General features: G+C 40.0%; 3 protein-coding genes across 3 annotated transcripts; 2 read left to right on the forward strand and 1 right to left on the reverse strand.

Annotated features, from left to right (window-relative positions):
* Positions 1-4,163: 4,163 nt before the first annotated feature.
* LOC137727549 (uncharacterized) lies at positions 4,164-6,494 on the forward strand. Its single transcript, XM_068466396.2, has 2 exons — positions 4,164-5,045; positions 6,121-6,494. Exons 1-2 carry the CDS (start codon positions 4,702-4,704, stop codon positions 6,389-6,391), a joined length of 615 nt encoding a protein of 204 aa, XP_068322497.2. The 5' UTR covers positions 4,164-4,701; the 3' UTR covers positions 6,392-6,494.
* Positions 6,495-7,714: 1,220 nt separating this feature from the next.
* Positions 7,715-9,847, forward strand: LOC137727351 (expansin-A20-like). The gene is made up of 3 exons (XM_068466216.2): positions 7,715-8,118; positions 8,765-9,083; positions 9,303-9,847. Exons 1-3 carry the CDS (start codon positions 7,974-7,976, stop codon positions 9,604-9,606), a joined length of 768 nt encoding a protein of 255 aa, XP_068322317.2. The 5' UTR covers positions 7,715-7,973; the 3' UTR covers positions 9,607-9,847.
* Positions 9,848-9,976: 129 nt separating this feature from the next.
* LOC137730186 (protein THYLAKOID ASSEMBLY 8, chloroplastic) lies at positions 9,977-12,247 on the reverse strand. The gene is made up of 2 exons (XM_068469245.2): positions 11,776-12,247; positions 9,977-11,079 (listed from the first exon to the last, which is right to left on the reverse strand). The coding sequence occupies exons 1-2, from the start codon at positions 12,121-12,123 to the stop codon at positions 10,675-10,677; spliced, it is 753 nt and encodes a 250-aa protein (XP_068325346.2). The 5' UTR covers positions 12,124-12,247; the 3' UTR covers positions 9,977-10,674.
* Between the last annotated feature and the right edge of the window lie 12,853 nt (positions 12,248-25,100).

Below are 25,100 nucleotides of genomic sequence, written 5' to 3' on the forward strand. Positions count from 1 at the left end.
ACAATCGTGTCGGTCGACCTCTTGAACTTATCTCTTCTCTCGTCCTCCTATAACTCTGCTTTTCTTGCACCCTCCAAGATTAGAAGCTAGATCAGGAGCCGCTATAATCATCTAACATCACCTGAGTTCGGCTTCGATACGACTCAAAGAAAAAGGTTGGTGATTGCAAATGAAAGGGGAAAGGGGAAAGGGGAAAATTTATTTTTAACCGTACGATCCATTACAGATGGTCAGAATTCGTTGACCCTGAGGATCCGGATGTAATTGCTCCGGAGATGATCCTAATCCATAATTAAAAGGTCATATTTTTCGATTCCCGTCTAAAACAAATTTGAACCATATTATTACTAAAGTGAAAGATCTTTTAACTTAAAACATTAATTTTAAAAGAACATTTTTGTTATAAAAAAAAAACATTAATGTTAAAAGAACTTTTAGATAAAAAAAAAAAAAAAAAAAAACTAATGAAATAATTTCAAAACTTCGAGTTTTAACAAAAAAATCATCTACTAACTTTATTTAATTGTGACATCCCACATCGCCCAGGGGGTGATCCTTATATGTATATTCTCATTCTTACCTAATACGAGGCTTTATGGGAGCTCACTGGCTTCGGATTCCGTAGGAACTCCGAAGTTAAGCGAGAAGAAGGCTAGAGCAATCCCATGATGGGTGAACCACTGGGAAGTTGCTCGTGAGTGCCCAAAAACAAAACCGTGAGGGCATGGTCGGGGCCCAAAGCGGACAATATCGTGCTATGGTGGTGGAACGGGCCTGGGAAGTGATCCGCCCCGGGCCGGGATGTGACAATTTGGTATCAGAGCATAACCCTGGTCGCGTGTGTGCCGACGAGGACGTCGGGCCCCTAAGGGGGGTGGATTGTGACATCCCACATCACCCAGGGGAGTGATCCTTATATGTATATTCTCATCCTTATCTAGCACGAGGCCTTTTGGGAGCTTACTGGCTTCGGGTTCCATAGAAACTCTGAAGTTAAGCGAGAAGGGGTCTAGAGCAATCCCATGATGGGTGACTCACTGGGAAGTTGCTCGTGAGTTCCCAAAAGCAAAACCGTGAGGGAATGGTAAGTTCAAAGCGGACAATATCGTGCTACGGTGGTGGAGCGGGCCTGGGAAGTGATCTGCCCCGGGCCGGGATGTGACATTAATGATAAGAACAAGAAAAAGAAAAAAAAATACATAACAAAAGCACGCCACTACGCCTCTGTCGGATACTTACAAAGAAGAACAGTATAAGGAAGCAGAGGATTTTTTTTAAACTGTTAATTGGTAGTCTTTTTCCAATCAAAGGTCCATCTCTCATCAAATCTCTTGGAAATTCAACTTCGTTTCAATCTCCAATTTTCGAACATCCAAACGTACCTCAATAATTATAGGGAACTTTAACGAAAAGCTTCCGATACTGTTCACTTTAATGAAAAACCACATATTTACGTTAAAAAGTCAATCATGATACTATTCATTTTATCCTTTATTTTATCCTTGTCGTTAAAACTCAAAGTTTTCAAACTCTTTTAATTAATTTTTTTATAATTATATCTAAAAAACTATTTTCAATTACTAAATTAAAATTCCGAACATCAAACTTCCCACTGCCGGTCGATCGGATCACGTATGCCGCCATCCAATCTCCAATAAAGTTATTAGAATTAGTATGCTAACTCAATAATTATTAAGGTTTTCGGTAGTCTTTTTCCGAACATCCAATCTCCAATTTCATGACTTCAGTTTTTCATTTTTTATTCTTTATTTTTTATTTCCAAACAATCAAGAATTAGACACTATTTATAAAATTTGACCAATAAATAGATAGTATCTATAAAACTAGACTAATAACTAGACACTATTTATGAAACTGGATAAATAATAGACACTATTTATGAAACTGGACCTAGAATTAGACACTATTTCTAAAACTAAACCAATAAGTAGAAATTATTTATGAAACTATACTATACACTATTTATGAAACTAGACCAAGAATTAGACATTTTTTTTATGAAACATGACCTAGAACTAGGCACTATTTATGAAACATGACCTAGAACTAGTGTAATACCGTTCAGTTTCATAAATAGTGTTCAGTTTCATAAACAGTGTCTGTGACGGACGCATGGGTCCTACGTGTTTGATATATTTTTTTTCATTAAAATTTTGTCATTTTCATTAAAATTTAAGTTCTTTTGTCATTTTTATTAAAATTTAAGGATTTTTCATTAATATTTAATTCTTTTTCATTAAATAAAGTTATAGTATGATTTTTTTGTTAAAATAAACTTAAGTCCAAATCCTTTTCATCAAAGCTCCTTTAGATAAACCACCATATGTTTTTTAGATATTAATGGATGGTCAACTAAATATCTTTTTATAAATATATTAAATCAATATTAATTTAATGTTGCCACTCAATTTTATCATGTTTTTTTATTGATCAACTTTTTTCGATGATGGATCAACTTTTGTGGAAGATCGATGGATCAAAGGGGATTTTGTGATTGTAACCGTTCATCGTATATTTGACCGCACGATATACGATGAATAATCACTATCACGGAATCTTCCGGATTCCTAAGAAAAGGATCTGGCGAGGATCCTTTTCCAAATTTTTCGGTCTCAAGGTCTAACCAACAATGACTTTTCAAAAAAAATGTAGCAAGACGAATTTTATCATAAATGCTCTAATTTTTTTTTCTTAGTTTTATTGTGTATATATGGCATCCCATTTGGAACTTTATTGTAGTTTATTTTCAGAAGCAATGAAATTATCAAAATGCACTTGACAGGCCACTGGATTTCCTACGTGTACATTTGAATTCTTTTCACTTTTCGTCTATTTTCTTGCCATATTTAAAATATTACTCTTCAATAAAATGCGTGGGGTGCAAAAGGGACGTATTTTGACTATAAACACGAATTTCTTGCAACAAATGAGACAAGAACACGTGTACAAAACAATATTTGTATAGATGTAAATGTAGGGTTAATCTCTGTTTACAAAGTTTCCTCTGATTCGATCTTCGAAGATGTGTACATGTATATCATTGATTCGAAGGTCACGATTACTTGATCCTAGATGAACGATTGTCGCAAGGGTTTGGCTTGTGGCAATGGAAGAACCGCCACGGGTTTTAGTGCTTGATGATTCTTCAAAGGTTTGACGAAGAACGCATAGAGCTTTCCGTATTCTTTTAAGTGTTTGGGAATTTGGATGCTTGAGAGCTTCAAAGTTTCAGAGCTTCAACGTCTGGGCGTGAATGATTTTCTGGACCCTTTCTTTTTCTTGGAGTCTCATATTTAAGCATTGCGAATGGATGGATTTGGCCTTGATTGTGAGCTTGACTAATTGACGAAAGAAACAGGACTCGATTTGTGGGCATATTCGTGATTTAACTCCATCAATTAACATTTGATTTAATTAAAATCAAATAATTCCTTTTCGCTAAGTGTTGGCGCGTATCCTTCTTGATGACTCATTCGATTTTGATGAGTCACAACATGTGTACAATTTGTGAGACACATGGTGTATGTCATGTATGCCTTGACATGTCGAAATTTTAATGTGTTGGTGAACATTTATTTCACCAAAATTTCGATGTCTACATTGACCTGTAACAAACAAGTTATGCACGTCTCAAGACAGAGGCAAAATTGTAATTTGCGCCTCGGAAATTTGCAATCTATTTCAGAACAACTGTTGGTTTGTGAGCCTCATTTTAGAATATAGATTGTCCTACTTGCATTTTCCAAGGTGCAAACCGAATATGTTCCAGTGGATCAAATCTGAATAGTTGAAAATAGATCCATTCAAATGAGATTAGGGTAAATCCGGGTCACAAATGACCTATCATTAAATAAAAAATGATACCTCGACAACAGTTTTAAACTTTTTCAACTTAAACTCTCCCTCTCCCTGACAATAGTTACCCCTCTTAAATTTGTCGTCTCCGTCGCACAAAACTCCCTTTCTCCCTCAAGCGTTTTCAAACTTCCTTCCCGTTCGAAAACTTCATACATGTTCGAAATCTAGTGAAAGTTGTACAATGCTTGTTGTCTCCGGCCCTCCCTTCTCAACTCACTGCACTTCCGCACGATGGTTTAGAAAATCAAACGAATTTAGTTCAAAAATTTTCCAGTCGGTTCCACAATATTCTCAAAAAAAAAAAAAAAAAAAAAAAAAAAAAAAAAAAAAAAACACGCACGCACGCAAACGTAACAGGCTTGACAATCTCCTCCAAACAATTTCCTAAATCAAGGGTCTTTCAAAACGTGTACCATAAATACACATCCATCATTATGGCACAAAATCTCCATAAAGTTCCAAACAATTACCATTTTCACAAGATCACATCCCACATTTCTCACAACACAAAAATCCAATCTTTAGCCACCTTTTTCTGAGCACCGCTTCGAAATCCCAGATACACCCTCATACTCTCCTCCTTTCCTCAGTCAGTTACTCCGTAATTTCCTCCAACTTGAGTGGCAAGTCACTACCCCTCTTTCAAATACTCTCCCACCACCACACCACAGGCCCTCACCACGAACCCCTCCAGAACTCTTCCCATTTTCCGAATTCCCCAATCGCCAATCCCTACTTTCAAGCTCTCCTCCCTTCTTCCCCCGATTTTTGATCCAAAAAAAGAAAAAATTACCCAGAAAAAACTCCCAAGTTTTGCAAAAAATGGAGGACTACATGCGCGGCTGCACTCGGAAGCTGGCGCTCTGGTACACTCGGACCTTCAAGCCCATGATGACCCACGATGAGCTCGAGCCGATCATGGCGACCCTGGGGTTCGTGGGGCTTCCCCCGTCTTCGTCGTCGTCGGCTGCGACGAAGGAGTACGTGTTCTCCGCAGCCGGAGGGTGGCGGAGCAAGTGGGCTCCTCCGGCGGAGGCGCCGCTGCCGAGGCCGAGGCTGCCCTACCCGAGAATCGACGGGCTTCACATCTATACGTACCGGGCGTTTATTGACGCCGTTAACTGTTCCCTCGAGATGAGCGAAATCTCCGATCTCTTCCATGTAAGGTGAGTGCAGTACCGTTTCTTTTGTTTACTCTTCCCCAATTTTCTATTTTAATTAATTAATTAATTGTATTTTATTTTATTTCTCCTTATTTTTCGCTGGTTTTATTTTTGGTGAGTGAGTTTGTGTAGTGCATGAGTGTTACTTTTTGTTTGTGAGGGTTTGTGGATGAGTGACGTTGATAGATAGGATTTGGGGTGGTTTGTAATTTTTGAATTGACCAAGTCCCCTAATATAAATAGATGAAAAATATATACAAAAATTACGGATTCGACGTGAAGAATAAAATACCGGCTGTATCTGGACTTGACCGGTAGCATAAGATAAATTTACGCATGCGGTGATAAGAATAACAAAAAAATTGACCTGGTTAATTGTAATGTTATGCAACTAGGTTAATCTGGTTGTGTTTAATCTTATCGAGTAATGCTGTTTTAGAACCTTAAATGATTGTTTGTGTTGTATTACTGCTTTGATACGTATGTGAGTCTCTCTTGTTTCATTCGTATTGAAGACGCGATACAATGTAAGATCAGTTGAGATGGTACAAATTGGTTTCTCTGATTGCCAATAAAAATTATAAAATGTGCAATTTTGGAATGGCGTCAATAAAGAGGAGTGCGAAAATTGTGTGTATTTGATTAATAATCATATCGACCAAATTAATACATGAATAATAGGGTGTGTTACTCGCACACATCTTGTTTTTTTTTTTTTAAATTTTTTTTATTTTTATACAAGCAATGTTGTGGAAGGGTTTACAAGTCCTTTCCATATGTATGTACGTAAATTAAAAAGAAAAAAAAGTAAATTAAGAATTACTGTGATTTCTAGGTAGGTAGGGACGGAACTGTTTTCTTTTCTAATTGAATAATTTAATTATAATGTCTGAAATCAACTGCAGATTATGGACTTAATTAATCTTCATGAAGTCAATATTTGATTCATCCATCAGCTTTATATTGCTGCATCTTTGCAGAGTTGTTTGTCATAAAACGCAAGATAATATATTTATTATGTTATCTGAAAAGTATTAACTTATTGAGCTTTTGATTAAACTTGTCTTGTACATTGCAGAGGCATGCCTCTCCATGATCTCCATCGAATTAGCGACAGAAACCGCAAATGGCGCAAAATGGAAGAAGATGACAGTGTGTTTGTTTACAGAGAAGGGACACTGGATCAAGCAACATTCAACCTTTATCACTCTACTAATAAGAACATCAGCAACAGCACCGCCAGTAGTAGCGGCAGCAGCATTACCAGCGATAATTCTATTGTCATTCGGGAGAAAGGGAACAATACCCCTGTCAGCTGCATTGTTCCGTTGAAAGATATCATAGTGTGAGCCTCTTACTTCATCAACATCAAGGTTGTAACTTGGGAAGAACGTAAACACAGAAAACCTCACAGTGATTCATTTTATATAAACCCTAAAGTTTTCCTCTCTAGTCGCTCCTTTTTTGTGCGTGTGCACCCAATTTTTGGCTTTCTCGTTTATTTGGTTTCAAAAGGTTTAAGGTCTATAGAACAAGTGACTATTGCCTATTGAGACTGTCGTGTGTAGCAGCGTCTTACAGGGTGAGGCCGACATCCACAAGTCTCGTTCACAATGAGGAGCTGCCATATTCGGCAGCATTGTATACAACATTTCTCTGAAAGACGGAGAGCACAGGGTCTCGCGATCGAAGAATTGTGTCTGAGTTGGTCGATGGGTAATGGATACCAAACTCAAAAGACAATTCTTTGTTCGTCATGAGCAATGTGTGTCTAGAGACAGTTCCCCTGTGTCCATAGGATCGTATAAATGTTTCAGCTCCATTGGGCTTCCATGCAACGGGCTTATGAAATTAAGGCCTGCAAAATGATATAGTACCCAGTTGGGCAATCATCTTGTGGGTTTGACATGGCTTGATGAAACCATTCATAGTAGCAAGTTAGCAACTAATTCAATCCATGTCAAGGAGAGTAATCTCTATGGTACGGATGCGCTGTCATCGTGATCATCCGTGCTAATAACAAAAAAATATATTCACTCAAGAATCAGTATTACTCTTGCACGAGAAAGACTTTTGTGAAATATGCTTCTTATAGTGTTTTAGTGTAATAATACAATGTCATATATAAGTCTATATATACATGTCTAATAATACGATGAAAAATAAATTTCTATACGTATTACTTTAGAATCAGACACATGTTTCATATAAATTGTTCTTCTCACATAAACCCTTCATCTGATTTTGAAAAACAAATTAAAAGTATCTTCGATATTTGTTTTTATCTTTATAAAATACTTGTTTCAAGGCTTTCCGCTGTCTGCCACCAACAAAGAGTGTAGCCAAATGCGGGCGCCAAACTCCCTTTCGAGTCTCAATTCCTCCCAACAGGATCCTCTCCGGATCATTTTGGTGGGGATCTTGGGGATCCGTGAATCATGTTCGTTCATCGTACATCGTGTTGTTAGTTTTTGTCAAGTACTTTTTGTATTTAATTTTAAATACAAATATTTAACATAATTTCTGACCGTAGATGTACGATGAACGAACAAGATTGACGGATGTCCAAAATCCTGACAAAAAGGATCTGGGTTCCAATTCCTCGGTTAAAAAGCAAGCAAAAGCTTCCATTTTTTTTTCCATGGTTGAGGGTCCAAAACCCTATTGACTCATTGACCAACATGCCCATCCATCTTTTTGCCTCGCAAAATGTGCCCCCAATGTGAAATGTGGACGCCATTGTTTGTCCTCAGTCCTTTGCTTCATCTCAGCAGGGAGATTCCGGTCATTTTCCACAGTAGAAAAGGAAAGCTTTCTTCTTCTTCCTTCTTCAATCCAGTTGCATCAAAAGGAGACAAAAGTAAAAGCAACCCATTTGATTTCAAGTACAAGCCATTGCTTCTGGTAGATTACTAGGCCTCATTTTCTCAAATGGGAGGAACCCTTCAACTTCAAGCTGCTGCATTTCTCCTCTGCGTTTTATTGTGCAGCAACATTGCTGCTGCACGGGATGTAGATGAATGGAAGACTGCCACTGCAACGTATTCCAAAGAAACTGATGGGTCTATTATTACTGGTATGTCTTGTTGCTTCTGCTGCAAAAGTGTTTCAATCTTTCAAGTTTTGACTGAATAAATATGCTACATGTTAACGAGAAGAAACGTGTCGATGTGGCGGTATGCAGGAAAGTTAAATTGTTTGATTGGCTTGGGATACCGCAAGAATGACATCCCAACTATTGAGTTAAAATAACTTACATTGTTTGCATCATTAATTGTGCTCTTCTTGCTTCTGGAGCAAGAAAGTTGTCAACTTTTGAGTTTTTGACTGCATAAGACACCCAAAAACTGTTTCGTGAAATTGCTTGGCACACCTGAAAACCGTTTTTTATTGTGCGTTAATATTGAATGTAAGTTAATCTTACTTTCATAACTGCCGAGGTGCCTGCTGGGAAACTGAACTACTTTACTCCATATTCGCAGTTTTTCTTACTTCTGGTGTGAAAAAAGTTCCAAACTTTACACGTTTTTGACTGGATAATTCCACTCCATGTTTATGAAAAGAACTTCCCTGCAACCGGAATGCCAGTATAGCATGTAAACTAACTTTCCGTAGTGCTTGATTGACGTGAAATCGCCACAATGGCGTCCCAGTTATAGGTAAGCCTTTGTTTCTCTCCATATTTACAGTTTGTCAAGGTCTGTTTTTTTATTTTGTTGCAGAAGGTGCTTGTGGTTATGGGGACCTTCACAGGATCAGCTATGGGAAGCACAGTGCTGGTCTGAGTGGAATTTTGTTCAACAGAGGGAGCACCTGTGGGGCTTGTTATGAGCTGAGATGTGTTGATCACATCTTGTGGTGTTTGCAAGGGAGCCCCTCCGTTATTCTCACTGCTACAGATTTCTGTCCTCCGAATTTCGGGCTCTCAGCAGACTATGGTGGCTGGTGCAATTTCCCCAAAGAACACTTTGAGATGTCTGAGGCAGCATTTGGTGAAATTGCAAAGAAAAAAGCTGATATTGTGCCAGTTCAATATAGGAGGTAATGGAGAAGGTTGGTCAGAAATTTTCAAAGAACTATTATTGGTACTCCAAAAAGCGCATCTATGATCCAACTGCACTTATAAAACATAAGCAAAAATTGCACTTTGAGGAGTGCAAGACGTCTTTTTTGGAGTGCCGATAATACCACATTTTTTTCCCTTGGATCTGATTGTGATACCTGCACTAAGCAAGAAGCTCTGTGACATTTTGTGTGCAGGGTGAAGTGTGAGAGAAATGGAGGGATAAGATTCATGGTGGGTGGGAGTTCTCACTTCTACCAGGTCCTAATCACCAATGTAGGTTTAGATGGGGAGGTTCTTGCTGTCAAAGTGAAGGGTTCAAGAACCGGGTGGATACCGCTGGCCAGGAACTGGGGGCAGAACTGGCAAAGCAATGTCAATCTTAAAGGGCAGCCTCTTTCGTTCGAGGTAACTGTAAGTAGCGGAAGAACACTCACATCTTACAATGTTGCTCCAGCAAACTGGCAGTTTGGCCAGACATTTGAAGGGAAACAGTTCTGAAACAGAGCATACATTACCTCGTGGTCATGTGTCTCCTTGTCACTTCAGTTTTTCTGCTATCCTATATAAAGTTTAGGTTAGTAGTCAAAAAGAAGAGGGAAAATGGTAGGAGAAAGTTGAAAAAATGGGAATATGAGGCCCCAGTTTTGTCTTTAGGGATATGATGATTAGAAAGTGTAGTACTTGATGGAACATGTAACTATTTAAAAGTAAAGTTATGCCCCTCGATTCTTCGCTATAATCCGACTTTAATGGTTATATTTGCTTTGTGTGTTAGTTGTTTTCAGAGGTGGTTTGCCAATTACCATGTGAGAATGCAGAGCATTAGAAAGAGAAGGAAAATAAGCAGTAAAAGTAAAACGAAACAAAATATGAGAAGGGTCGAGAAAATATTAGAGACAACAGAGGAGTTTGGAGAAAATTCTGTATTCAATCAAGTTTTTTGTAGACTGATCTACACAATGCTAACACTTACAGACATTAGTAACAGCAGGCACTTCCGTTGCCTTACCCATGGTCTTCAATACGCTTGAACGATCTTCCAGTTCTCTAATTCTCAGTTCGAGCATCCGACTGTTGCACCCTTACTTTTAGTTTGTCTAGCACTTGCTCTGCTAGTGTTATCAAATCCGTCCAGCTAACCAAACTGTGCAGCACAAGTCTTATGTTCTTGCTCGCGAAAGTACTTTAATTTGGGAATACCCCGACATAGGGAACTAAAGCAATCACACCATTTCTAGCATGCAAACCATTTACTAAGAAGTGTTAATGCAATCCATTATACCTACCGATCACAAAGCTGAAAAGTAGGGAGAAAGAATGAATTCTGGAATGCTTATGTTCCAAGGTATATATTATTCTGTCTACCAAATCGCAACTCAGAGGGAAAAATGACTGAGAACATGCAAGCAATTGCTTGCTTCTCCAAACAAAGTCCTACAAAGAACTAACTTGATCCCAACTGTAATCACATGAAAGATGATATCAAATTTCCTTTTTTTTTTATCACAACGGTTAGAGTTTCTTACATGTTTCCTTACATCAGATATCATATGATCTATCCAACACTCACTGCTGGCTCACTTCCATTTCTTCATTCTCCTCTAGAAACTCCAGAGATTCCCTGTAAATCTTTTGAGCATCCTGCCTTACAATACCCGAACGACCTGTCTCTCCCATCGACTCTAGACCATTAACAAGTATTCTAAAGGATGACCTATCAGGTTCACACCCCACCTCTTTCATCAAGTAATAACACTCGATTGCAAGTTTAGGGAGGTTAAAACTTATCAATGTTGTCATTAGAGCATTAAATGCCTCAATTTCAGACTGTAAATTAGTTTCCTTTTTCAAGCACAAGCAAAGAAGTTCAACTTGTTCAAACAATCCATTGCTAGCCATTACTCTAATCATATCGGAATACAATGAAACCTGTGGCCTGTACCAATGTTCCTTTCGAATGTCTTCAAAGACCTGCAACAAGCAATGAAGCCTATCAAATCGATCACAAGAGTAACAAATTGAAAACCTGAATCCTTCTTCTAGGAAAATGCAAAACAAAACCCAAAACGAAAAGGGTAATGATCAAAACAAGAAACACAATCAATCATCATGAGCCATGTAAATTAGCAGCAGATGATTCTCTGTGCAAGACGTTGGTTCTTTCTAAAGTACAAAACGCATTGATAAAACCTCATGTCTACTCAATTTTCTTCAACCTTAATCCCATTTATTGACAATGTTGATTATTTTGAGTATGGAATGGTCCTCTAGAGCTTCAATTTCGGTTTTAAGTATCAAGCTTTGGGTTTAAAACCTAAAACGAAGCAATTAACCAACCGACAACATAGGTCTAAGCTCGAATCGACGATTCCACATCCTAAAACATACCATGTCAATAAATGGGATCAAAGTTGAAGAAAATTGAGAAGAACTGAGGCCTTCTCAACGTGTAGACAGGACATGGAACACAAAGCCGGACTGGTTTATTGGGATTCTATGTAAATATGATCAAAATTAAAGAAAACAAAAACAAAAAGATAGCTTTTTTGCATCAAAATTATGCAACTGGTTGAAATTGAAGACTACCCAATTCGACATTCAAGGTAAATTCATGGAAAAACGAATCGGAAACAAACATGAAATGAAAGTAAGACTGCAAGAGAAAACCTTGAGGGCCAAGATGCACTCGTTCTGGCGCAGGAGGTCGCGGAGGACAGCCATCATATCGAGCTTCAACAACCGCCGGAACTTGGAATCGAAAACTTGGCTCAAAATGCTCTGATCTTTCTGCGCCCTCTTCAACGCCTGCACGGTCTGGATGGCTTCGATGCTGAGGAACCTCCCCTTCTGCAACGGCCGTGGGTTGTTGCTTCTGTCTCTCATTGTAATGGTGGCTTTCAGTCTCTTGGGATTTGAGAGTTGCAGGGATGAAGAGTGGGACTCTGGGGAGAGGATTAGGGTTTTGGGGAGGGAGGTGAAGAGAGTGAGGGATTGAGTTGTGGAAGAAGGTCCCATTTTGTTGGGGTTTTTGGTGGCAAAAACCAGTCTGTTTTGGGAAGACGATGGACAGAGTACTAGTGATTAGTGAAGGATAAATGCTAGTGAGCATGGACCGTGCATTCGGCAACAATAGTATGAACGACGACATGTCTTCTCTTCGCTATAAGAAACGGGTTATGCTATCCACGCTCATTTTTACTTTTCACACATTTCTTGTTAACTTCTGTTTATTGATCTTTTTCAATTTATTCGATTCGATGAAAAACTAAAAAGGTGTGAAATAAGTAAAAAATGGTGTATGGATATCACACTTCTAAGAAAATTGTAATCGAAACGTTCATTCTTGTTATTATTATCTAAAGATCATATTTGTAAAAAAATCATTTAGTTTGAAAATTGTTTAGTCATCTATACGCGTTAAACCAATTAACACTGTAGCATCTTCATCATAAGCCGTTCACTTGTTTGATGTATATGAATAGCTAAACGATTTCCAAGTTGATGATTTCATGCCATTTTTTAGCCTTTGAAACTTTGTGCATATCTGTCTTATTAAGAAAATAGAAAAGTGTTATTAGCACTAAAAAAATTTCATATACATTTCTCAAAAATGTATTTTTCGTTTTAATCATAAAAGGACTATAGTGTAAAATGAGATATTTTCAGGAACATTAACAATTCCCAAGAAATATTATTATTATTATATTATTGCTTTCCTTACCAAGGTCAATCCCACAAGTCAGAGAAATATTATTATGATTGTATCATACCTTTCCTACTATAGAGGTCAATCCCACAAATTCGAGATCATGGCTTGCGTGCGATTAGGTTTTACAATTTCTTATACGATTCGTTAACTCAACATAAAATGTTACAAAATTAACAAGTTTTAAGTCGATATGTTAACGAATCAGATCATTATCGGGTAATCCAAAAAGTACTTGTTAAGATAACGGGTTGGTCTAAACATAAATGCGGATAACTCGTTATATGATAAGAAAAATATTAATTTAAGAATTTTAAACTGCTAAAAACACATACTATAAAATATATTTATGTGCCAATATGGTATGTGCAAATTCTATAAAATATATTTTTACTGACGGCATTTGATCTAGATGCTTGGTTTTCAAATTTTTTAGACCAAACATCCAAAGTTTTTAGAGATTTGATCAAACTAGTTTCCTACAATTTTAATTAATTTACTAATTAAATCGAAAAATAACAAATTCCTACAATCATGCAAAAGAAGATATTGTTAATTTATGTCACATTAATCTAATATATTTATAAATAAAAAATCTATAATAACAAAAAAAAAAAAAAAAAAATTGAATAGTGCGTGCAAAAAAGACGATTTTTTTTTTTGTTTTAATAGAAGAAAACCAAACAGTGATATTTTAAACATACCTATTGACACATCCCGATCGAGATCAAGGCATGCTGGCCGTCACGTGGAAGTGACGTAGCCATGTGCACAGTGCGGAAGCTAATAAAATAATAATGTAAATAATACGAATAATAAAAACTAGCATACAAAATGTAATGGAAACGAGTGCTAGCGTAAGTGAGACACGAGTTCAGAGCATAAGCCTAAAACAGTCCAAATGAAAGTGATGCGACAACAGTACACCTGAAGGTGGCCCTACGCTGGTGAATATCTGTCAGAAATGCCTGGAAGCCCTCTGGGAAACCACCGAACCTGCTAAGTCAACTAGAACCTGGAGGGGCGCAAAACAAAAGCGTGACAAAAGCGTGAGTGGGCAAAAACAAAGCTTTTCGAAAACCATTTAATAAATATGTTCTAACCCCTCGCCGTAAAACCTGTATACTTCCCAAAAAATAGATATACGTAATATATATATACCAATCATGCTCAAGAATATGTCATGCCAAAACCTCATAATGAAATGCAAGTGCTCAGGTATAAATCATATCGATAACATGTAATCTGGCAGCCGGAGTCACCTAACGTGACCTGTATGGCTGCATCTAGAGCTCAAGTCTCAATCTCACTATCTGAACCTGCACACGAGTCGGAACCACCTAAAGTGGTCTGTACGACAGGCCTGGGTGTAATATATATATACGCTCTAGTGCTACGATCACGTGAAGGTTGGGCGAATAATCGCGGGTCACCTACGAGTCGGAACCACCTAAAGTGATCTGTACGACAGGACTGTGCACCTAACTTGGATCCAAGCTGAGCGTGTGGTGTGGGAGGTGAACATCACGTGAAGGATTGTGCCCTACTCTGGGCGGGAGCACTAACACCGGGGGTGCAGGTTATGAGCTCTCTAAACATCTCAAAACACTACTGAATATAAACGTGAATAATACTTACCTGGCACTTACCTGTGCGTCCACAATACCATATATGCATATAAATATGTATACGATCAATAATGCAACTAACGATGCATAAACAACGATAATATAATGCATGACATATGGCAAATAAAGATTCAAATCGATTTCTGGGAAAATATATGTATATAGGTATATACGGAAAACCAAAAGCCCACTTACTGGTATGTGGAAGGGTCGTAGCCCCCTGCCTCGAGTGACCATGCTCGTCTTCGGGATAGGTATCACCTATATGCGAAACAACTACAAAAACGTCAATTTTAAAGTACATAACCAACCTTTAGAAATAACTTTTCATACAATGCTCAAATGGGGCATATGAATACACCAACGTGATCTACTCAACCTCAGGAACATCCCCATATTTTTAAAATAATTTTTCACCGTCGCACGCGCCGGCCAAGGCATGGCCACACGCAGGCACGCTGACGGCGTCAACTGACGCCGTTAGGAATATTCTGTTATTCCTAACGGATTCCGTTAACGGCGTCAGGAATATTCCGTCAGACTTGACGGAATATTCCGTCGTCTTCTCCGGCGCCGTCACCGGCGTCGAAAAATCGGGAAAACTTCAAACTTCGATATCTTCTTCGTTTTTCAACCAAATTTCACAAAATTGGTACCAAAATGAAGCTTAGAACTAGAGGAACACAATCATACTACTTTTAAGGACCAAAAACCACGAAATCTCACCTGCAAAATCACCCCAATTCCGGCCAACCTCGAAACTCGTGATCCCGACGTCTAAAACCTTCAAACGAACCACCTCGAGCCTCCTAGGGACCTCACCAAGCTTCCTACAAGCTTGAAATTTCCTAAAACGTGAGAAATCACGTGTGCATGAATAGTACTTGAAATCGGACATCGTGGATTCGACGTGAAAACGAAGGTGTTCTTACCTGGTATGGTTGGACTCCTACAAGCCTCACGAGCTCGAATATGTGCTTGGATTCCACGATCTGTGAAGGTTTAATGGAATTTGGGTGTGGTCCGTACGTTTCAAAGGAAATGGGAAGGGAGAGGGGACACGGGATAGGTGCAGGGAAAAGAGGAAAATAGTGAGGGTGAGTGTATGGTGCAAAACCAGCCACACCAAGCCAAAAATAACAACTACACAACGAAAAATCACGCTAGGGGAAAAATCGTCATTTCACGCGTACATTTTTAAATTTCTCAGGACGGGCTATCACAACCTACCCACCTTAATAGAATTTCGTCCCGAAATTCAAAACAACCAAATAACAACCCTTAGTGATCAAAGAACAACCGAGGATACAAATTCCTCATTCGATCTTCTGTCTCCCACGTAGTTTCCTCGACTGAATGATTCCTCCACAAAACTTTTACTAAGTTCACCGTCTTGTTCTTCAGAACCTTTTCTTTCCAATCTAGTATCGTCACTGGCTCCTCATCATAAGTCAAATCTGAATTAATTTCTAAGGGTTGATGAGGTATCACATGAGACGGATCAGCAACATAATGTCGAAGCATAGACACGTGGAACACGTTATGTACTCTAGCCAACTCTGGAGGTAACTCCAACCTGTAAGCTACCTCACCAACTCGCTCTGTGATCATGTATGGTCCAATATACCTGGGACTCAACTTACCATTCTTTCCGAACCGCACAACTCCTCTCCACGGTGAAAGCTTCAGAAATACCCAATCTCCAACCTCATACACTCTGTCCGTATCATGCCGATCTGCTAAACTCTTCTGCCTGTCCTGGGCTGCCTTTAGGTTAGACTTGATCACCTGAACATTCTGTGTAGTCACCTCAACAATTTCTGGACCCACTAAAACTCTTTCTCCGACCTCTGACCAACACAACGGCGTGCGACAAGATCTACCATACAATGCCTCAAATGGCGCCATGCTGATACTCGAATGAAAACTATTATTGTAGACAAATTCCATCAAATCTAACCGCTGGTGCCAAGCATCACCAAACTGTAGCACCGAAGCTCGCAACATATCCTCCAAAATCTGAATGGTTCCCTCTGACTGTCCGTCTGTCTGAAGATGATACGCCGTACTATACAGTAGTCTCGTACCCAAAGCTCCCTAAAAAGCCACCCAAAACTTAGATGTAAATCGTGGATCACGATCCGAGACAATACTCACAGGAACACCATGGTATTTCACAATCTTCGAGATAAACAACTCCGCTAATCGGCCCAAAGAATACTTCTCCCTCACAGGAATAAAATGTGCTGACTTAGTAAGCCGATCAACGATCACCCAAATGCCATCAAAACCATTATGTGTACGCGGAAGCTTGTACACGAAATCCATAGTGATATTTTCCCATTTCCACTCTGGAACGGGAAGCGGCTGCAATAACCCAAACGGCTTCTTCATTTCCGCCTTAACTTGCTGACAAACAGCACACCTACTCACATACCCAGCTATCTCCCTCTTCATACCCGGCCAATAATAAAATGGTCGAATGGTATGATACATTTTAGTAGCTCCTGGATGCATGGCGTAAGCCGAGATATGTGCTTCATCGAGAATTTCCTTCTTCAAATCCAAATTATTAGGCACGATCATTCTACCCTCCTGCATTAACATGCCGTCCGATTCACGAACTCTGAGGTCTCTCCTCCTTCCTCGGTCTCGAGCTTGGATTAGTTCTTGAGTCTCCCTATCAGCTACTTGAGCTTCGAGCACACGATCAACTAAAATTGGTCTAACTTGAAAATTAGCAAGTAAAGCCACATCTCGGTCTTCTGCTTCCAACCTCACTCCTGTATAACGTAAATCTGCCAGAAGAGGAATACGACTCGCATACAACACATTAATGCGGCCCTGAGACTTCCTGCTAAGTGCATCAACAACTACATTTGCACGACCAGGATGATAATCAATCGTGCAGTCATAATCACTGAGCAATTCCAACCACCTCCGTTGACGAAGATTAAGATCTTTCTGCGTAAAAAGATATTGAAGACTCTTGTGATCTGTAAAGATCCTACATTTCTCCCCATAAAGATAATGTCTCCATATCTTCAACGCAAAAATGATAGCTGCCAACTCCAAATCATGCGTAGGGTAATTCAACTCATGAGGTTTCAACTACCGTGAAGCATAAACAATCACCCTACCATGCTGCATCAACACACATCCCAGACCATTTAAGGAAGCATCACTATAAACCTCGAAGTCACCACTATAGTCCGGGAGTGCCAAAACAGGTGCATGAGTGAGACAATACTTCAACTGCTGGAAACTCTGCTCAAACTTATCATCCCACTCGAATTTAACGTCTTTCCTCGTTAATCTCATCAGTGGCAAAGCAATCACAGAAAAATCCTTAACAAATCGCCGATAATACCCTACCAAACCAAGGAAACTCCTCACCTCTGTGACGGTTCGTGGTTGTTCCCAATTCTCCACTGCTGCAACCTTCTGAGGGTCCACCAAAACACCCTGAGCCGAAATGATGTGCCCCAAAAACGCAACTTGGTCTAACCAAAACTAGCACTTGCTAAACTTAGCATACAGTTGGTGTTCCCTCAACCTTTTCAACACCAAAGTAAGATGTCGAACATGCTCTGCCTTCGATTTAGAATACACCAGAATGTCGTCGATGAAAACAATAACAAACCTATCCAAATACGGCTGGAACACCCGATTCATCAAATCCATAAATGCAGCTGGTGCATTCGTCAACCCAAATGGCATAACCAGAAACTCGTAATGACCATAACGAGTCCTGAATGCTGTCTTAGGAACGTCATCCCTACTAATCTTCAACTAATAATACCCAGACCTCAAGTCAATCTTGGAGAATACACAAGCACCTCGAAGCTGATCAAACAAGTCATCGATACGCGACAACGGATAACGGTTTTTAATCGTCACCCGATTCAATTGCCGGTAATCAATACATAGCCTCAAAGTTCCGTCTTTCTTTCTCACAAACAATACTGGAGCACCCCAAGGTGAAGTACTAGGCTGAATGAAACCCTTATCCACTAATTCCTGCAATTGAAATTTCAATTCCCTTAACTTAGCGGGAGCCATACGATAAGGAGTCAAAGAAATAGGATTAGTACCTGGAAGCAACTCAATAGTGAACTCCATGTCTCGGTCTGGTGGTAAACCAGGTAAATCCTCGGGGAAAACATCGGGAAAGTGCCTGACTACTTTCACATCCTCAACTCTACTAGGAGTGGCCTCATCCAACACCACATGAGCTAGGTACCCCTGGCAACCTTTAGACAACAACCTTTTCGCTCGCAAAGCTGAAATAACGCCATGTCTCACCCCACTCTGCTCGCCCACAAAAGTAACCACAGGTAGTCCAGGACGATGAAACGTAACTATTTTCCCGTAACAATCTATATTGGCACGATTGAAATGCAACCAATCTGTGCCCAAAATCACATCAAAGTCAACAATATCTAACGGGATAAGATCAGCTGGCATAACCACATCCTCTACAATCACTGGACATCCTGGGTACACACGATCTACAATACATCTCTCCCCTCTAGGTATAGCGAACTCTAAATCATACCCTAGAGGTGTGGGGCGAGGTTGCGTCACTTGAGCAAATGTATGAGAAATCACAGAATGTGTAGCACCACAATCAATTAATACTCTAGCAAAATAACCAAGGATATTTAACGTACCCATAATCAAATCCGGATTATTCTGAGCATCCTACAGAGAAATATTATGAATACGCCCCTAGGTCTGCGATCGTCCACCTCGACCTTTGCTCGTCTGGCCACCACGACTCTGAGTGCCACGCCCCTCACTGGGCAGACCAGACTACCTCGAAGACCCCTCACTACTCGTAGCAATCTCTCCCTGCTGGAACTGGCCTCCCTGAAACCACTGAGAACCGCCTGCTGAAGATGGAGGATACGGCATATAGCTGCCAGAATACGGAGGATAACCACCCTGGGAATACGGGTCCTGGGGATACTAATACTGTCCCGAGGCATAAGGAACAGCATCGCCCTGATAGTGATAGGCACCACCTCAACCTGCTTGTCCATAACTACCCGGACCCTGAATCTGCTGAATCGGCGCAGGTGGCGGCAAGAAAACCTGCTGCGGTTTTTGCTGCTGACTCTGGGGACAATTTGCAGCCCGATGTCCCATCTGCCCACACGTAAAACAACCACTGCTGCCACGCCTACACTCACCAAAATGTCGGTTATTACACCTACGGCAAACTGGGGCCCTGCCTCGACCACCATCACCCTGTCTCTGGCCTCTAGCACCACCAGCAAACCTACATCCTCGTCCCTGACCAGTGGCACTAAAACCACCGCTAGAAGAGCTAGAACTAGTGCCACCCCTCTTGAAGTTTTGCGTCCTACGAGGTCCGAGCGACGCCTGACCTTTACCCTTATCATTTTTCTTCTGATTGCCATCCTTCTCTTCCTCCTCACTCTCGCTCGGCATGTTCTCTGAATCTTCAATCCTCAACAATATCTCGTAGAAATCCTGGTAGGTATCACAGTGGGTAGTGGTCGCCATCAAACACCACTTCTTCTTAGTACCTAGGCGGAAACGACGAAGCATTTTCGCTGGATTACTCGCAACATCTGGATGGTAGCGAGACAGATCAGTGAACCTCCGATAGTACTCATTCGCTGTCATCTTCCCCTGTTTCAGCTCAGTGAACTCCTGCTTCTTACGATCAATGTACTCAAGAGGCACAAACCTTCTCCTGAATAACTCTTGAAAAACATCCCAATCAATCCTCTCAGCTGGAGTCAAACGACGAGATTCCTGCTCCCATCAAGCTGCAGACTCCTTGCCCAGAAACCAAGATGTCGTCTCAACCCACCTCTCAACAGGAAGGTTTCCCTGATTGTGCAACACACGAAAAGTCTTCTCAATATGCTCCAACCATCTCTCTGCACCCTCGTGACCCTCACTACCTTCAAACTTATCCAATTTCAAATTGTACATAGTCTCCAGAGGAGTCCTCTGGGAGGGCGCATCATTGACTGAATGGCTGTAGCAATAACTTCCCCCAGCTGAGCAACATCGGGGAAGCTAAGCTCAGTAGAGCGACGTGGTTCCCGACGAGGCGGCATACTTCTGACAGAAGACACCAAAACCATTAAAATACTCACAAAAACACAGGACTGCCAAACCTAGGCTCTGATACCAAACTGACACACCCCGATCGAGATCAGGGCATGATGGCCGTCACGTGGAAGTGACATAGCCATGTGCACAATGCGGAAGCTAATAAAATAATAATGTAAATAGTACGAATAATAAAAACTAGCATACAAAATGTAATGGAAACGAGTGCTAGTGTAAGTGAGACACGAGTTCAGAGCATAAGCCTAAAACAGTCCAAATGAAAGTGATGCGACAACAGTACACCCGAAGGTGGCCCTACGCTGGTGAATATCTATCAGAAATGCCTGGAAGCCCTCTGGGAAACCACCGAACCTGCTAAGTCAACTAGAACCTGGAGGGGCGCAAAACAAAAGCTTGAGTGGGTAAAAACAAAGCTTTTCGAAAACCATTTAATAAATACGTTCTAACCCATCGCCGTAAAACCTGTATACTTCCCAGAAAATAGATATACGTAATATATATATACACCAATCATGCTCAAGAATATGCCATGCCAAAACCTCATAATGAAATGCAAGTGCTCAGGTATAAATCATATCGATAACATGTAATCTGGCAGCCGGAGTCACCTAACGTGACCTGTACGGCTGCATCTAGAGCTCAAGTCTCAATCTCACTATCTGAACCTGCACACGAGTCGGAACTACCTAAAGTGGTCTGTACGACAGGCCTGGGTGTAATATATATATACGCTCTAGTGCTACGATCACGTGAAGGCTGGGCGAATAATCGCGGGTCACCTACGAGTCAGAACCACCTAAAGTGGTCTGTACGACAGGACTGTGCACCTAACTTGGATCCAAGCTGAGCGTGTGGTGCGGGAGGTGAACATCACGTGAAGGATTGTGCCCTACTCTGGGCGGGAGCACTAACACCGGGGGTGCAGGTTATGAGCTCTCTAAGCATCTCGAAACACTACTGAATATAAACGTGAATAATACTTACCTGACACTTACCTGTGCGTCCACAATACCATATATGCATATAAATATGTATACGATCAATAATGCAACTAACGATGCATAAACAACGATAATATAATGCATGGCATATGGCAAATAACGATTCAAATCGATTTCTGGGAAAATATATGTATATAGGTATATACGGAAAACCAAAAGCCCACTCACTGGTATGTGGAAAGGTCGTAGCCCCCCTGCCTCGAGTGACCATGCTCATCTTCGGGATAGGTATCACCTATATGCGAAACAACTACAAAAACGTCAATTTTAAAGTACATAACCAACCTTTAGAAATAACTTCTCATACAATGCTCAAATGGGGCATATGAATACACCAACGTGATCTACTCAACCTCAGGAACATCCCCATATTTTTAAAATAATTTTTCACCGTCGCACGCGCCCCCACGCGCCGGCCACGCGCAGGCACGTGCCTGGCACGATGACGGCGTCAACTGACGCCGTTAGGAATATTCCGTCAGACTTGACGGAATATTCCGTCGTCTTCTCTGGCGAGCCTCCGGCGCCGTCGCCGGCGTCGAAAAATCGGGAAAACTTCAAACTTCGATATCTTCTTCGTTTTTCAACCAAATTTCACAAAATTGGTACCAAAATGAAGCTTAGAACTAGAGGAACACAATCATACTACTTCCAAGGACGAAAAACCACGAAATCTCACCTGCAAAATCACCCCAATTCCGGCTAACCTCGAAACTTGTGATCCCGACATCCAAAACCTTCAAACGAACCACCCCGAGCCTCCTAGGGACCTCACCAAGCTTCCTACAAGATTGAAATTTCCTAAAACGTGAGAAATCACGTGTGCATGAACAATACTCGAAATTTGACATCGTGGATTCGACGTGAAAACGAATGTGTTCTTACCTGAAAATGGTATGGTTGGACTCCTACAACCCTCACGAGCTCGAATATGTGCTTGGATTCCACGATCTGTGAAGGTTTAATGGAATTTGGGTGTGGTCCGTACGTTTCAAAGGAAATGGGAAGGGAGAGGGGACACGGGACAGGTGCAGGGAAAAGAGGAAAATAGTGAGGGTGAGTGTGTGGTGCAAAACCAGCCACACCAAGCCAAAAAGAACAACTACACAACGAAAAATCACGCTAGGGGCAAAATCGTCATTTCACGCGTACGTTTTTAAATTTCTCGGGACGGGCTGTCACACCTATATACTCCAATGATATTACACACATACAGACACACACACACACATGCCCATATGTATTAAAAAAATTAGCGTACCAGTAATTTGGTACATTATGTAATTCACATTTATGTACAAATTAGTATTTTGATATGTCATTTATTTTTTGTTTAGATAAGTACTAAATTATTGATACGTTTATATTATCTTAGTTTTAGTATGTAAAAATCTAATGGCAAGTTATGTGCAACCCTAAAATCTATCGGTACGTTTCAAGCCCATATGGATAAGTTTCAATTCGCAAGAGTACATTGCAATTTAGTAAGCATACATTTTAATTCAATATGAATACGTTTTTAAATTAGCATAAGTACGTTTCAATTTGAGAATAAATTGTGTTGGTACATGTCAATGTTTCTTTTTAAAGAATGATGATACATTCCAATTCAATTATACCTGAATTTTTAGTGATGAAAATAAAGAATGAAAGATAAACGACAATAATTACAACAATGAAAAACAAAGTATGACACAACTTGTTAATTTTAATCTTCTATTTACTTAACAGGTCCTAATCGCTTGGGTCATTTTATTTGTTAATTTTAACAGGTAAAATGACATAACCTGTTAAGATAACAGGTATGACATGACATGATTCGTTCAGATAACATATATTACAAGAACACAACAACACGACCCGTTTGCCAGACCTACATGCCATTATTGTAGATATGTATTGACTGTGATATATTGTATATAACATCTTGTATGAGGAATAATTAGTCAATTGAAGAATTCTATTCAAAGCAATTACGTCTCCTACTTTCTTTGCATTATATACAGGGCATAATCCTGGTACTTGAGTTCCTAGCCTTCAAACAACATGAGTCATGGCAGGACACGATTAAACACCACCACAAAATTCCCAAATCCTATCAACCAACACCACAACAGAAAATCAAACACCAACAAAACTTTCAAGCGACAACAATATCAACCTCGGTATGGATCCATTAAATCCTTACAACGCCCCATCACTTAGATCACCCTGGCCATATGCTAGTTCTCGAAAAATTGAACGGCTCCAACTATCCATCTTGGAGTAAATCATGATTCATGCTCTCACCGCAAAAAACAAGATCGACTTTATTGATGGCTCCATCGAGCTCCCCATCAGAGATAACAAAGCTAAAAGAATATGCACTCTGGAAATAGTGCAACAACATGATTTTATCATGGCTTGCACACTCCGTGGAGAGCAGCCTATCCAAAGGTGTCGTTCACGCCAAAAGTGCTCACCAAGTGTGGGACAATTTCAAAGATTTATTCTCACAAAAGAATGCGCCGCCAATCTATCAACTCCAAAAATCTGTTGCCTTCTTTCACGAGGCACCACGATAGTTTCAACCAATTAAACACAACTCAAGAGCCTCTGGGGTGAACTGGACGCCTATCGCACTCCTTCCAGATGAAACCAAATGAAGCAACACAATGAACAAACAGAAGAAGATCGAATGATGCAGTTTCTCATGGACTCAACGATACCAACAGTGGAGTTCCAGCAATATCCTCATGATGACACCGCTACCGTATGTCCGTCCAGTTTCCAATTTCTGTAGAAAACTGGACAGCCGTCTTATGAGTACCGAAACTCCTTTGCAGTAGCTCAGATCAAAACTATTTCTTCACGAAAGTTGTTTGGTATCCTCTTATCCATATCATACTAAAATTTGAGCTAAATCCAACGGTTTGATCTTCTCATAAATTGCAGACACTACTCTTGACTACAAAACTTACGGGAACCGTTTTGACACTTTCGAAACTCACCGGAGGAGGAACACAAATTAAGACTTATTGTTACTATCACTTCTTGGGTAACTAAAAAGACTTAAGAGTTGTAAAAATAAAATAAAATAAAAGGGATGAAACAAAAGGAAGTGGCATACAAAGAAAAAGAAAAGAAAAAAATGACGGAAACTTAATCATCATTCTTTTCTATTATTGCTTTATTTATGTGAAAAGTATTGGTTTAAAACCCTTTCACAAGTTCCATTTACTTAAAAGCAATTTATTTACAGTGGGTTGAATTATCGCCCCTTGCTTTAAGTTTTGATTTATTTAATGTGAATGGGGTTGAATTAAAGCTATTGTCACAAACTTTATTTACTTAAAGACAATTTATTTACTATGATTGGAATTACCGCCTATTGCTTTAATTTATTTATTGTACTTCTTTTTGTTACGATGAGTATATACAGGACCCGAAGTTCCTTGATCAGGTCAAAACTTGCAGTTTCTTGATCTTTATTATATAAAATGATTGGACATGAAGTTCCATCATGTAAAAAGATCGGGCACGAAGTCCATTGATCCTCAAGAT

Source organism: Pyrus communis, chromosome 10 (assembly GCF_041283825.1).
Source record: "Pyrus communis isolate YQ-2024b chromosome 10, ASM4128382v1, whole genome shotgun sequence".
In the NCBI taxonomy this organism is placed as follows: domain Eukaryota; kingdom Viridiplantae; phylum Streptophyta; class Magnoliopsida; order Rosales; family Rosaceae; genus Pyrus; species Pyrus communis.